At 37.7% G+C, this 15,024-nt stretch overlaps 1 protein-coding gene across 6 annotated transcripts in view; it reads left to right on the plus strand.

The window, feature by feature from the left end:
* The window catches only part of slc23a2 (solute carrier family 23 member 2), a 40,948-nt gene that overhangs the window by 24,502 nt on the left and 1,422 nt on the right, over positions 1-15,024 (plus strand). For all 6 annotated transcript variants that reach the window (XM_088336284.1, XM_088336286.1, XM_088336288.1 and 3 more), the window contains 7 exons: positions 232-352; positions 1,325-1,481; positions 4,113-4,260; positions 4,353-4,458; positions 4,553-4,820; positions 6,153-6,248; positions 6,997-15,024. The exon at positions 6,997-15,024 is cut by the window's right edge and continues 1,422 nt beyond it. In XM_088336284.1, coding sequence (XP_088192410.1) covers positions 232-352; positions 1,325-1,481; positions 4,113-4,260; positions 4,353-4,458; positions 4,553-4,820; positions 6,153-6,248; positions 6,997-7,253 — 1,153 coding nt within the window. In that variant the 3' untranslated portion in view covers positions 7,254-15,024. The remainder of the gene's footprint in view (positions 1-231; positions 353-1,324; positions 1,482-4,112; positions 4,261-4,352; positions 4,459-4,552; positions 4,821-6,152; positions 6,249-6,996) is intronic.

The following is a 15,024-nucleotide window of genomic DNA, read 5'->3' on the forward strand; positions in this document are numbered from 1 at the left end:
ATAATGGATGGATGGATCGACTGCAAAGTAGGCTATGAATGTAACCTGAAAGATAAAGCATAGTTCTGAAAATCAAAGTTAAGTATTTGGCGTTGACATTTTTCCACTGATCCAGCCCACTTGAGAATATAAAGTCTAGATCCGTCCCGCAAGCCAAACTGAGTTTGACATGTCTGCTTTAAACTTACCAATAGTGGGGTGTTTACTCATTAGTTTTTTTTTCTTTTGTAGAACTATTTTTTTGGTGCTACTCTTCTCCCAGTATGCCCGTAATGTCCACTTTCCGTTGCCGGTCTACAAAGCAAAGAAAGGCTGGACTTCCTACAGGTTGCAGGTGTTCAAAATGTTCCCAGTAAGTGTGTCATTGTGGTTTAGCCAGTTGCATAACAGTCCATAACAGCTTTTCTAACTGACGTATGTCACAAAAATGTCATTTACTCAACAGTGTTTGAGTTTCATATCACATGTCAATACCGCCTGATTGGTTGAAAATGTTTTACTCATAGTGTGCTTCAATGCAGTTACTCTTTTGCCACCTGCTGATCACGAAGTGAATCAATATCATTTAACATAGAAAGTACCGCATTGGCTCAGGATAACAAATTATTATTATTACTATTGAATTACAGTTTAGTTCAAATGTAATCCAACAGTACTTAAACAGACTATTGATCCTTTTTTTCCCTTTCCTGAACTAGCCAACTATTACACAATGTAACAAATTATTTACACATGACATTTATTTAACCAAGCTTATGATCACTGAAAACTATGTTGCCATGTAAATTATAATTTGGGATGGCCAGATCTGATCCACAAGATTGGTATGGAGGCCGACCCAGACCAAAATGACTGGATCAAGAACAATTGTTTTATTAGAAGAAATAGGTGATTCTATGCGTAAATCCAAAATAGGATTCACTGTATATGCCCAAATTCTGGTTAGTTCTCATTGACACCATGTGGTATTTAATTTAATGTTGAACTTGCAATTAAGTTTTTGTGTTCATACGCGAGAAGAATATATTTCCTACAATTGTAATTGTCTATGTTGTGGTTGTCAAAGGATTACATAGGTAAAGAGTCTGTACCAACTATGATGATGCACGGATGTGGTATCACATAGGAATATGTGGTATCAAGCCATCCCCAATAATTATATGATCAAAATATACACAACTTTTACCCTTTTTGGACTAATCCACATATAGAACCATTATCTGATTGCCACTTCAGATAAACAATTATGTTGTGAACCTAGAAAAACATTTAATTCTGTTTTACTTAATGTTGACATGTATCTGATAGCTTGCTTGTCAACCAGATCATCATGGCCATCCTGGTGTCGTGGCTACTGTGCTTTATCTTCACTGTGACTGACGTATTCCCGCCTGAAAAAGACAAATATGGCTACTTTGCACGCACTGATGCACGCCAAGGGATCTTATCTGTTGCACCCTGGTTTAAGATCCCCTATCCCTGTGAGTATCTCTTTCAGCGTTTATACGCTTTCTATATGCTGACAATGGTATTTTAACTTTGTGCCCGTTTGATTTCCTGTTTCCTACTTCTTTTCACAGAAGAGATGATATTTTGCAATAATCACATTTCATTGCACATGATTGATGTCTATTTTCCTGCGCATTATAAACATCTCCAATAATAAAAACCGTATTTTCCGCACTTTGAGGTGCACAAAATATTTTTTCATTTGTAAGGCACACTGGACTATAAGGCACATCGAATTAATAATACTGTAAAGGCTTGGGTTGCACATAAAAAAAAACAGTGCTGTACAGTGTTTCCCATAGAATGTTGTGAGACCCTTGTGGGTAAACAGTCTAGGGGGGGGCTGCATTTATATATTTTTAACATACAAAATTGTTATACAGCGCACAAAATTTGAAATGATCAAAGAAAGGATAAAACATGGGAAAAACTTAGATTGACAGGCAACCTATTTGTGATGGAAATTCTGGTCATTTTTAGAGAACAGGTTCTTCAGCTCAGCTCCCAAATGTCTCATCAGATTTTTTTTGTTGCTTTCAATGATATACTACCCCTAATATTGTAATATTATGCATGAAATGAATCAATATAAAATGTATTATACTACTATAATTCTAGCCTTTTTTAACAAATTTAAACTTTTTTATATTAAGCAATTTTAAAGTCAAGCAACACAAAATCCCTGAAAAAACAAAGTACACAACAACAACAAAAAATGAAATATAAAACTTAAATTCAATAACTTTGAACTATTTACAATTCAACTTCTAACCAATATTGACTGAAACAACACATAATCTCAGAAAATAAATCTAAATCAAAATGTTTAAGGCAAAAGAATACATATCATTAGTCTCTACTGAATACAGTGGGACCTCGCTACTTCGCCGGTTCAGAGCTTCGCGGGTCTAAAAAATAATAATAATAAAATAAAATAATTTAAATTATTATTATTATTATTAAGCATTTTTGAAGGGACTTCGCAGATTTTCACTTTTCGCGGGTGGTTTTGGTCCCTATTAACCGGGTTTAAAAATAATAAAAATAAAATAAGAATAAAATATATATATATATATATATATATATATATATATATATATATATATATATATATATATATTTTTTTTTTTTTAAGCATTTTTGAAGGGGTGTCGCTACTTTGCGGATTTCCACTTTTCGTGGGTGGTTTTGGTCCCCATTAACCGGGTCTGAAAAATAATAATAATAAAATAAATTAAAAATAATTATTTTTTTCTAATTTTTTTTTTTTTTTTTTTTTTTTTTTTTAAGCATTTTTGAAGGGGCGTCACTACTTCGCGGATTTTCATTTTTCGCAGGTGGTTTTGGTCCCCATTAACCGCAATAACCGAGGGATTACTGTATTGGCATTTAGAAAAACAGTGCTAAGCTTTGAGGGACTGTTTAAGATTCTTCTATCAGTGATAGACTTTGTCCAACGTCATGGTTTTGGAGCTATTAATAAAAAGACTTCAAAAAAGGATCATTTTCCTGCATTTTTAAAATTTCCTTTTTGTCCTCCGTATTGCAATCTGTCTTGAACCGTTCTTTGCTCCATTTGCTTCTGTTGCAGGAACCCCAACCCCTCCCTTCTCTGCTCAGCAAACAAAAACTAGTTAACCAATCAAACAATTAACCAAAAGTGAAAGGGAGGACAAAAAGATGCAAATTATTTTGGGAATGCAAGTTTGAGGGCCGCTAGAGTTTTTGTATGGCATGGGAAACACTGCTGATTTGAGCATTGATTGAAGTCAGAATACATTACTGAAAACGATTGCATAATTTTGTATGCAAGGTGAATTAAACCCAGATTGCGTTGTGGAGTGTGCCGAATCCAGATGACACATGAAAAGGCATTAGGTTTTATCATCACATTATTTTCAGTCACCTAAAGTATTGGGCTGGGCCGTGAGAATATTGTCAGACATTAAACCGGTCTGTGGTCTAGCCAACTCATTCAAGTCTTTTCAAAGTGCTTAACATTCTGAATTGAATACCGAGAAAGGCATTGTGGTTGGTAATTCAGTCGTTTTGAACTGAATAAAGAGAAAGGTATTGTGGGAAGAAATTTGGTCATCCTGAAATTTATAAATGAAAGCATGACCACAAGTACTCAAAACATTTGTCACTTACAATGCTTAGTTTTAGCTGAGAAAAAGTGAAACAACATTCTCTCTACTCTTAACATATCTGTAACCATGACTTAAAAAGCGGTAGATGAGAAAATACTGCCTTTTCATGTATTTTTTGCATCCCTAGTGGTTTAGTGAATAAGAACTGGTATTCTCCCAGCTGGGATTCAGGATTCAATCATAGTGACATTCAATGTTGTGCAAATGAAAACAATCATCCCTTGACGGCCTGGTGGTTATTCTGGGCCCTTACCATTGCTATGCAAATCGATCCCTGTTACCACCATTGTAATGTAATTGTGGTCAGCGATAATTTGATCAACTGACTAATAATTGCACAAATATGGTAACAGATTTCCATTTTTTTCCGTATGCAACTTTGTGGCCAGTTTGGGGTTTTTGGGTACCTCTTATTGTACTGGAAAATACAGAATATATTTTTTGCCCTTTCAGTCCAGTGGGGCCTCCCTAGTGTAACGGCAGCGGGCGTAATCGGCATGATGAGCGCGGTTGTAGCCAGCATCATCGAGTCGATTGGTGACTATTACGCCTGCGCCCGTCTGTCATGCGCGCCTCCCCCTCCCATCCACGCCATCAATAGGTAAGCCTCTGCTACCACACTCTTCCACTCTTTTTTTTTTTCTTTTTTTTTTCACTTTTGTCAGAGAAAACTCAAGTCCTTTATCTCCCCAGGGGCATATTTGTTGAGGGCATCTCCTGTGTGCTGGATGGTCTGTTTGGGACAGGAAACGGTTCCACCTCTTCCAGTCCAAATATCGGTGTTCTTGGAATAACTAAGGTACTTAACTTAAAGATAAAATTTTGAACTTTTTTATGGAGTGGTTTGGGATGATGATGACGGCAAAGTCCAAAACAACTCTGTTTGTCTCCAGGTGGGCAGCAGGCGTGTAATCCAATACGGAGCTGCCATGATGCTACTGCTGGGCCTAGTGGGTAAATTCAGTGCCCTGTTTGCCTCCCTACCAGACCCCGTTTTGGGGGCTCTGTTCTGCACCCTGTTTGGCATGATCACGGCGGTGGGACTTTCCAACCTGCAGTTCGTCGACCTCAACTCATCCAGGAACCTCTTCGTCCTGGGCTTCTCAATCTTCTTTGGCCTGATGCTGCCAAGCTACCTCAAACAGAACCCACTGGTCACAGGTGGGTGATGTGGACTGATCTCAAGTATTGGTAGTCATAAATGTTGTACGTGAAATTGAATTTGAGCGGAGGTAAAAGTGCAATGAAGGCTGTTGGTTGCTGCTGTCTAGATGGAACTAATGTTAATATTACTACATGAGAGCAACCATTAGAGCACACCATTAGATTGTTTTATTGATTTATTTTTGCTTTAAATAGACCTCTGATTAATTTAGAATGTTGAAGGGAGGGTGTGTATTATCTTAAGCCCCCTAGTGGTAAAAGAACTTCGTTAATTAAAAAAACAAACAAAAGAACAACATTTAGATGATAAGCAAGCACACATGAATTGCAAACATCCATTTTGAAAAATACTCGCAGGTTAAGAAATTAGCTTGTTTTTACATAAGATTAGCCTTACCTTATAGTGATCTGACACAATTGTTCACAGGTACCCAAAATCCTTAAATAAAAAAGGGCAAAAAGAAAAAAGACTTAAGTGTGTGTATTTATTATTTTGTGTCTCTGTGGTTTGTATTCTTTCTTGTGGTCTTTAGCACTCATTCTTGGTTGCACTACACCATACAGCGACACTTTGTGGTCAGAAAATCCACACTGTCCTTTTAAGTATTGCTTTTCAGGAGGACACTATCCATTTATTGTTTTTGTTTTTAAGATATTTAAGTGTCAAAATACACTTATTACTATATGTGCCATTGATATCCAGCCGTCTTTATGTGCAGGTCCCTTTAAAAGAACGATTCAGCAGTTGAGCTCAAAACTGGACTTTATCCTGTACAAGTGGTCCCTAATTTTTTTTTTGACCACAGGTTGGTTTAATGTCCGACTGTATTTTCAAGGTTTAAGTTAGTATTGAACATGAGCTGACTTTTTCTAAAACGACAATATTTAAAAATGATAAAAATGATGAGCATTAATAATACTAATGTGTGTAAATCTGCTGTGTAATCATGTGCAATATTTGGGTGTCCTTGCCAGATCGCACCAACGTTACATGACATGGGAAACGCTGCGGGAACTCACTGCAACACGCTCTGGTGGCCATTATTACATTGAACACAAAATGTCACGTCCGACTGCATGTCAATTTATCAAAAATACAAACTCATCAAATGCCCATGTGAACCACATTGAGTTTAATTCAAACACACACCCTCAAACGCCCAACTCAAATTATTTGTGACCAAAGTGTTTTGGTACTATCACTGCATAGTAACATGCTTGAATAACATTATTGTGTGGGGTTTTTTTTGTGGTCATTGTAAGTTGGGTATGGTACTACTTCTTACCCGATTGAGGACTTATTTTTGCTATAAAATGTGTTTGTTTCAGGTATTGTTGAGATTGACCAGGTGTTAAATGTTCTCCTCACCACCGCCATGTTTGTGGGAGGCTCAGTTGCTTTTATTTTGGACAATACTATTCCAGGTGAGTCCCTAGGAGTATTACAGTGTGATGACTTTAGGGGTTTGGAAGTTCTGAATGCCGTATGTTGAACCTGTTGGCGTATATTCCAGATTTACTTGGAAATAGTACAAATCTACATTTTCATGTAACCAAATTTAGGGTGGAGGTAAGCCGTGATAATCCTTGACTGATCTTTTAGGGGGACACATTGTGACTGATAGGTTTAAAGTTTAATATACACTCGAAATAAGGAGAAAAGATATTGAAGGATTTTTTACTTGCAAGGAGAACGGAGAAAAGCCAAAACTCAGATTAGCGATTCCAACCTTAGCCCTTTTTTCAACCCTTTTTTTTTTTTTAACAAAAGCAGATCTGCCCCAAAGAGTGTGAAATCAAAGAACAACAACTTGATTGGCTGGTGTCAATGATGGAAACAGTTCTTAATAGTCAAAACAGCAAACAACAATGCACAATAATAGTCAAATTAACAAACTAGGATCCTATGGAATCTCTGTTGCAGATGTCCAATATTAAAACCAGAATAAACTCATCGATAACAACAGGTGGAATTATTTCTTACTGGATATGCCACAATAATTTTGTTAGACAGTTTTGTGATACACAGCGATGTCCATGTAAAAATGTTTTTAAAAAATGTCTGCCATTTTTTAACTCGGCCATGATTGGAGAACAGCGACTACCCACAGTGTTTGTCATCAGCTTTATGGCCTTTTTAAGCAATTTTTTTCCCCTGTCCGCCTCTCGTTAGGTTCCCCAGAGGAGCGAGGCATCAGAAAACTGAAGCGCGGCTCAGGTCCCAGTGCTGCTGAGTTGGAGGGAATGCGATCTTACGACCTTCCCTTTGGAATGGATTTCATACGCAGTCACTCTTTCTTCAAGTACCTCCCAATTAGCCCCACATTCGCTGGTTACCAGTGGAGGGGATTGAGCGACACCTGCAGGAACAGCGACAAACACAGGGATGCTGGCGAAGTAGAGGGTTGCCACAGTGGGGGCCGGGCGTAGCCCCTTGTCCTACGTGTGAATTTGGGGAGCAAAGGTACACCGAGACAAAAAGGTGCAAAGATGCGGCTCAAGATTGGGGATTATGTGGATGGCACATGAAGCACCAATCTCTCTGTCTGTCTGTCTGCCTGTTTTCTTTTCTTTTTTTGTAGCTATACTGTTTTTAAAATGCTGAAGCAAGTTGCTTCCAGCATGCTCCGATTGTTACCACGTGGAGTCTGCTTGGTGTGTTTACATGTGTGCTCGGTATGCACACAAACATAACACATATATGCATTTGTTTAGACTAACATCCTCATGGGAAGACAAAGAAGATAGAATACATCTGCCAATTGAGAATTATGCAAGTAAAACAAAAGTTTGCAATGACTTGATATCATATATACAACCATGTGCACACATGGACACACCAACAGCCCACTAAAACTTATTTGGAAAGCAACCCTCCCGATTCCCCCACCCAAACTTGCCAACCTCGGCTCACCTCTCAGGAGCCAGTTTGGTCATCGTCTTTCGAACTCGACGCGGTCGTTGTGATTTCTTTGTAGTGATTTTTCCCCAGTTGTGAATATCACTCCACGCTAAACTGTAGAAATTTCACAGATAAACATCATAATTGCGCCGTTTACATATCACTATACTTGTCAGTATTATTCATATTAACACACAAATTGACTGTCATAACAATCTTTCTTGTCACCTGAGTCTTCCTGGAGTAGTCTTCACTTTCGCTTCCTGTATTCTATTGCATCAAAAGGTTACAGTTCTCAATGACTTATTTTCCGAAATTCAAAATTTTAATCAAGTGTGTGGTGAAATAATTATTTTCTTTGCAACTACTGTAAAAAACACACCAGCCGTTCCTACTAAGATGTTTGTGGCTTTTTTTTAGGCACAGCACAAAAGAAACATCATCCACTAATTAACAAAAGTAAACTACAAACTATTTGCACAAAAACAGCTATACAGCAAAATAATATAATACATAAACATATGCACACCTACTCCCTGTAGGCTGAAGCTGAATGTTTTAGGTGTCCACACCTATTCCAGTTTATTCCTTGCAGGGTTGAGATATTCAAACCAAAACAAGAAAACAGATTTTTTTTAAATTTTAAACCTAAAGTTGTACAGTAACACTAGCAACTCCAAAAACTTATGATACCCACAGAAACTCTTGATGTATTATTTGTCTTAAGCGTATGAATCATATTTAATTTTCTAAATGAATATGTACGAGGGACATTTTAGGTAATCATCTATAAATCATTTAATTAACCTTATAGATGGCACAATGCCTTTTCAATGTTGTATGATAATATTGGACCTTGAAGTCATGGATTCCCCTGAGATCATGTGTATCTGCCCTGTACAAAAACAACTGTTGAATATTTGTTGAGAGGTGTTTTTTTTACCTGATTTGCATACTACTAATAGTTTGTAAAAGGAAGACTCTAACTTAACTGTATTTTGAATGTCCCTCAAGTTCTTAAAGAGCGGCTACTGATTAAATTTGAGGTATAGTGGGCATAAATTTGGAATGACTTCAAAGTGTTCTACTTTCTGATTGGCTAAACAAAGAACGATGCTTTCTATCGCCAACAGAATTGCTTTATCAATCACTCTACTTGCCCTGGAGCCACATGTGGGTCTTTGATGCTCCCTAGTTGCTCCTTGGCCCTTTTTCAAAAATGTTTGATGATGGAAAAATATATGGTACCTATTAGGAAAGAAGTAGAAGGTAAATGCTGCTCACCATAACATCCACATGGTGGCGGCAAAGTATAATGTAAAGTTAAGGGGATCGTGTCTTTAATCTATACAGTTCTGCAATAAAACGGCAAAATATTTTTTTGAAATTATAATTTGACTGTACAGTACTTTTAATTGTTAAACAATTGACCTCTCGAAATTGGGTGTTTTTTTTTAAGTAATAGATAAATTGTTCTAATTCGCAGGTTTTGGCTGGCTGCATCGGCTCGCTACAACGGGTCAGGTGTATCGACATTTCGTTCTGTGTACATTGTTACAAAGAATGACAATACAAAGGAAATTATTATTATTATTAGTGAAATATTTCTGGACTGCTAAACCCGCAAAAAATAAGGGAGTGCTGTTAGAAATATGGTGAGATTTTGTGATTAAGTAACACACGTTGTCCCTTAATATTACACTATAGTATTGGATGCATTTTCAATCAAATCGAAAACTCTTCACTTCTGTAGAAATAGAATCCATTTCTCATATATTCTCAGCTTAATCCGCATTTGGCCATTCTCTCCAGGTGGAAACAAACTCTGGTGTGTAATGGCGAGTGTCAACCTACATTTGCAGGCCATTATTGCCATCTACTGTAAAATGATTTTATTTTTTCCTAGCCCGTGACTCACTCTACAGGTCTGCGACTCACCTGTTAATAAGCACTGGACTAAACTATATTTCACTGCACACTTGCATTTATCGTATTTACAATGTGGCGTCAGTGCCATTCAACTTGATTGTCGATCACCGAGCTGAAAACTTAGCACTTCATGCTCCCCCACCTATTTTTTTGCGAGATAAACAAGACATAATTGTTATTTAAAGACTTTTGACATAAGTTCTCTCGCAAAGAAATAAAGGTTTTGAACATTTCCATGTCAGCATCATATCGAATGAAATGATCCCTGCGCAAGGAGTCGTCTCGCCGTTTTCCACGATTGCTCTAAGACACAATTGCTTCCAGACGAAGGGATCTTCTGTTAAACCCCATTGACTCGATAATCGTCAACCATCTTATCGCATGAACAAATCCGAATAGCGGAAATGAAGGTATAACTCCAGCAAGCGGTAAACGTCTTCATCCTAAATCGATTCTGTAGTGTGCCTCATGTGGCCTTATCAGAGACGATACAACTGCACAGATCCACTCGCTTTTCAAAGTTTGGACCGTTAACCAGGATTCCTGTTGCTCTGTCTTAATCCTCTGTTACTGGTTTACAGGGTCTCTATACTATCTGGCCCTCTTTCTACCTACCCACCTAAAATGGCGTAATTACTGTAACTTTGACTGGGCACATCGAACTGAGCATGAGAATGTGTACTGTTTTTGGTTTGCTTCTGGTTTTATTGGATGCCTGTTGCTCATGCTACCAGCCTTTTTCGCCCATGTGGTCTTCATCCTCGTGCATCTTGTAATATTAGTAAAAGATGGTAGCACAATTAGACTAATTTTTTTGAAAATTGCAAAATATCCTGTTCCTTTTTTTAACTGAACCAAATATATACACGCTGCCGTTCAGAAGTTTGGGGTCACTTAGAAATATCCTATTTTTTTAAGGAATAGCGCTTTTTTTTTTTTTTTTTTTTTTCAATAAAGATCACGTTAAACTACTCAGAAATGCACCTCATATGTTAACATGGTAAATGGTTGTTTTAGCTGCAAATGTCTGTGTATGAGGCCCATATCCAGCAACCAGTACTTCAGTGTTGTTATAGTACATAGTGTTTACTAATTGTGATAGAAGGCTAATGGAGGAATAGAAACCCCTTATGCTATTACCTTATAAATCTGAGCTTATTGAGTATTTGGAGCATCACGTGTGGGTGTAATTAAAGATTCAGAACGGCCAGAGAAATTTCATGTGAGACCTGACGGTCTTCTTGTTCCAAGTTAACGAAGGCTACTCCATCTGAGGAATTGCAAAAAAAATTGTTTAGATCTCCTACAACGGTGTGTACTACTCCCTTCAGAGGACAGCACAAAACAGGCTAACCAGAGTAGAAAAAGGAGTGAGTACAACCCAGCAAGACAAGTACATTAGTCTTAGGTTTGAGAAATTGACGCTTTACAGGCCCTCAACAAGCAGCTTTGTTTAATAGCATCTATAAAACCCCAGTGTCAATATCTAAAGTGACCTATGAGGTGCTGGCCTTCAAGACTGAGTGGCCAACAAAAGGAAGAGATTAATATGAGATTAAAAACCCTCCAACATTGGACAATTCGTTCGATAAATAAAAATGACTTTAATGGAAAAGGCAGAATTGTCTAGGTGACCCCAAACCTTTTTGTATTTGCGTTTACCAAAACTAAGCAACACATTTTCCAGTCAAAACAGCCTACATTTTATCTACGTTTTATCTCCTTGTTGAAGCTATTTATTTATAAAAGGAAAGTTATTGTGCAAAACTCTGTCGAAGCAGGTCTCTCTGTGTCTTGCACAATGCTGAAAGTTTATTTATGATTAGTCCTGTCCTGTACAATCTTGCAAGCACCAGCTTTAGCTAAACTGAACTAGTACTTTATTAACTGCCATTATTGCTGTTGGTGGGAGGGGGTTCTTGCCTGATGTCAGGTCCATTTTACAATGTTGTTACATTTCAAAGTGCCATGAAAGTCTCATTGACCTTTTAATAAAAGCACCTGATGACAGGCACATGAACCACATCATGCTGCTGGGCCTTAACTGTCTAAACACCTGATTTGACTGTAAGCGGCCACTCGTGTAGATTATTTTATGGGCATTGATTTCTCTCCTCGTTAATCATTCCATTCTTTTCTCTTTCAGTTACTTTCCCATCCCATTATAACAGTTTTTTCAATATCTCGGTACACTGAACTATATATTTTTAACTATAAAATGAGATTACGCATCTCAACAGCTACAAGTTAACTATGTTCCATGACCAAATTGTTCACCACCCCAAAATGTATTGGTTATGGGGGAAAACATGACCCAAAATTAAAAAAAGATAATAATACAATTTATATGAAAAATACTTTATAATAACAAGTTTATGATGATTATTGGATGTGATGCCATTAAATTTGTTGTTTTCCATATTATTTTATTTGCTTAAATTCAATGTTTTATTATTTGTGCTGGTCCTGCTGTTGTACTGTAGCACAGAGAATAACATAGATTGTATTTCAGTATTCTTTAGTTAGCACGAGATGAGTTAAACTTGAAAAAATATCCTTTGTTAGCAAACGTTACATGAGTTAAAAAAAAGTTCTCATATGACTCCTGCATTACACGGGCAAAAAAGTATTGGGTTTAAAAGGTGAGAAGGGTCTATAGGAAATATGTCCCGGCACACTGTACAACCAAACGAAATATTTAGCTGTCGACCCATACTGTGTTTCAGTGATCTGCAAGGAGGCACTACACACTCATGCACCCGGGGGGTATTGCACAAAACCAGGATAAGGGATTAAGCTGAGATATGTTTAATCTTGCTGGATTTCGCCTCAAATCGGTTGCATGAAAGCAGGCTGAATTCAGCTTTGCTATGTAAATAAGGTGATTTATTTTCTACAGCTAGCTTGTTCCAACAACCGGGCTAAGATTATCCCCAAATATACTAATGTCTATCCGAGCGCTCGTCTTGGGATCAAGGGATCCCAGTTCGAATCCCCGCTCGTCCGTGTTACATGTCGAAGTGTCCTTGGGTAAGACACTGAACCCCTAATACCCCCAATAAGCAGGTTAGCGCCTTACATGGCTGCAAGGCCGCTATTGGGAAATGTGGAGCACATTGTAAAGCGCTTTGGGAAGTCATTGACTTGAAAAGCGCTATATAAATGCAGATAATTTCATTTCTATGAAAAATAAATGGGTTTTATAGCATTTCCGTGGCCTTTCTTGATATGTTGTATTATTTTAATCAACTTACATGTAGGCTAGATTGTCATTTCATTTAACTCCGTTGACTCTGTAATTGCAACATTCATTTTATAGCCATTCATGCAGAAAATGTATTGCCGTCGGGGCATCTATTTTAGTGCAATGCAAATTAAGAATGATTGTCAAATGACTATCAGAGCTTTGATAGCTATGCAAAAATTGTATCAATTTAAGTTTTTGATAGGGGTAATCTATGACGTGGAACCACAGGATAAACATGTCACAAAAGATTTTAAAGACAAGAATAAATATGGATAAGTAAATAATTGTATTCGTTGCATTGTTAGGGAATCAAACAGGGCCTGTCGCTTGGCGGGCAAGAATTATTCCACTAAAACCACTGAATTTCCTATAAATAGCATCCACTTTTATTGAGTGTGCAATTGTCTGTCTGGCTGTCCCCTTAAACACAATGCTCGTCTAACCTTTTTTTCACATCTTCATAAAACCTCACAAGGAGCTGTTGTTCAGCGGTCGTAAAAGACAATGGGCAACACTTAACCATTTCCCAATGTCAGATTGGGGGATCAAACTCATGATCTATTTTAGGATGCCGTGAATGCGCGTTCATCCCAAATATCTAGAGACAGCAAGGCGTTTTCATGCTGGCTTTGCAAACGTGCAACCGATTAGGCTAAAATGCGCCAGACAGACTAGTTAGAGCTGTGCTTAATCAGTTAGCAGGGTTCATTTAGGTTGAATTTTAACGTGTTTTCAAGGATTGAAAAATGGTTTAATTTTTGGTGAAGTGCTTGTATAAATGTCTGAAACTGTTGACATGTTTCACAAGTCTGGTTAAAAATGAATCCAACACTACTCTCTGGTGGCTTCGCCTTGCCATTGCATTTCTATTTCTTTCCTTGTGATTAATGGCAGCTGGCATTAGTTTGTATGGCATTGTCCTATGAAGCGTAATTGCCCCTCACGGCCCAGTAGGCCAGATGCAAGCTACACCTAAACAGGGCACTCTGAAATGAGTAGTACACCAATTACATATCAATTATGGATATTATGGGCCGTGCCAAAAATTAAGGTAGCGTTTCTCAGTGGTGAATTGTCATGGGAAAAACTTCCTGCAACTGAAAATGTCAATTACAACAGTTGCAAAGTATATGATTCACACAGGATTTTTTTCTTTTAGTAGTAGCGGAGAAATTTTAAACTTGGCTTTGAAAGTTTTTAAAAAGTGCTTGAAATTGGCAAAGAAAATGGTGTAAGAACCCTAGATTAGGATGGATTTCTTTATTCATGTATTGTGCAATAGCCCCCTGAGCAACCCTGCGCCGACTAACTGGTTGCTGTTGAAATGTTGTCACGTCGAGCTACATGCCAAGTATCTCAAGATACAAACTCACCAAATAAATCAAGTTCTTGATGTAAGGATTTCATGAACTGCAATGATCAATCTTTCTTACAATTGGCATAGAAATGCATACATCTGGTGTAATTCATTCTTTGCTGTATCTTTTATGGGCTGTGATCTTCGCATTTAAAGGTATTCCCAAACAGATTTGTTTTTTCAATCAGGCACAGAATGTGTAGTCTTCCTCCCCACAATTATTCAAATACGTTGCAAAATATTCCCTTCGCCAGGGGACTCAAGAAATTTAGTCTCAAAGATCAACCATCTGGCTCATATCATCTAAGATGTGAGGTCATTGAAGGAACACAACACTTTCAAATAGTGAATCCCATTAACACAACATGTGAAGCAGCTACGAAACAGACAGCAATGGTAGTTAACAGAAATTACACAACCCTTGTTATTGCTTGGTAAAATTTGAACTTTTCTTACCCTGTTGTTTGGGGCCATGTGACTGATTTTTTGGAGATGCGTGCTTTGACCTAAAAAATCTGCGCGGGGTAAGTTTACCTGGCGCCGTTACAGCTTGCATTCCTTCATATCTTCGCCTCCTTTTAGGTAGGCGATTGAGGCTTTTCGTTCCAATATCCCCGTTATGTTTGCCATTGAGCCCCTTTTTGACTGCCCACCCTTAATTGTACCATTCCTGCATCTTGCGAGACAACCCCTAGGCATTTTCCCCAAAAACTACCACAACCTGGCTTAAAACGCCAAAACCTCTTTGACTCTTTTACACATAAAA

The sequence above is a fragment of the Urocampus carinirostris genome, chromosome 5 (assembly GCF_059441175.1).
Source record: "Urocampus carinirostris isolate Australia breed hairy pipefish chromosome 5, RoL_Ucar_1.0, whole genome shotgun sequence".
Lineage (NCBI taxonomy): Eukaryota > Metazoa > Chordata > Actinopteri > Syngnathiformes > Syngnathidae > Urocampus > Urocampus carinirostris.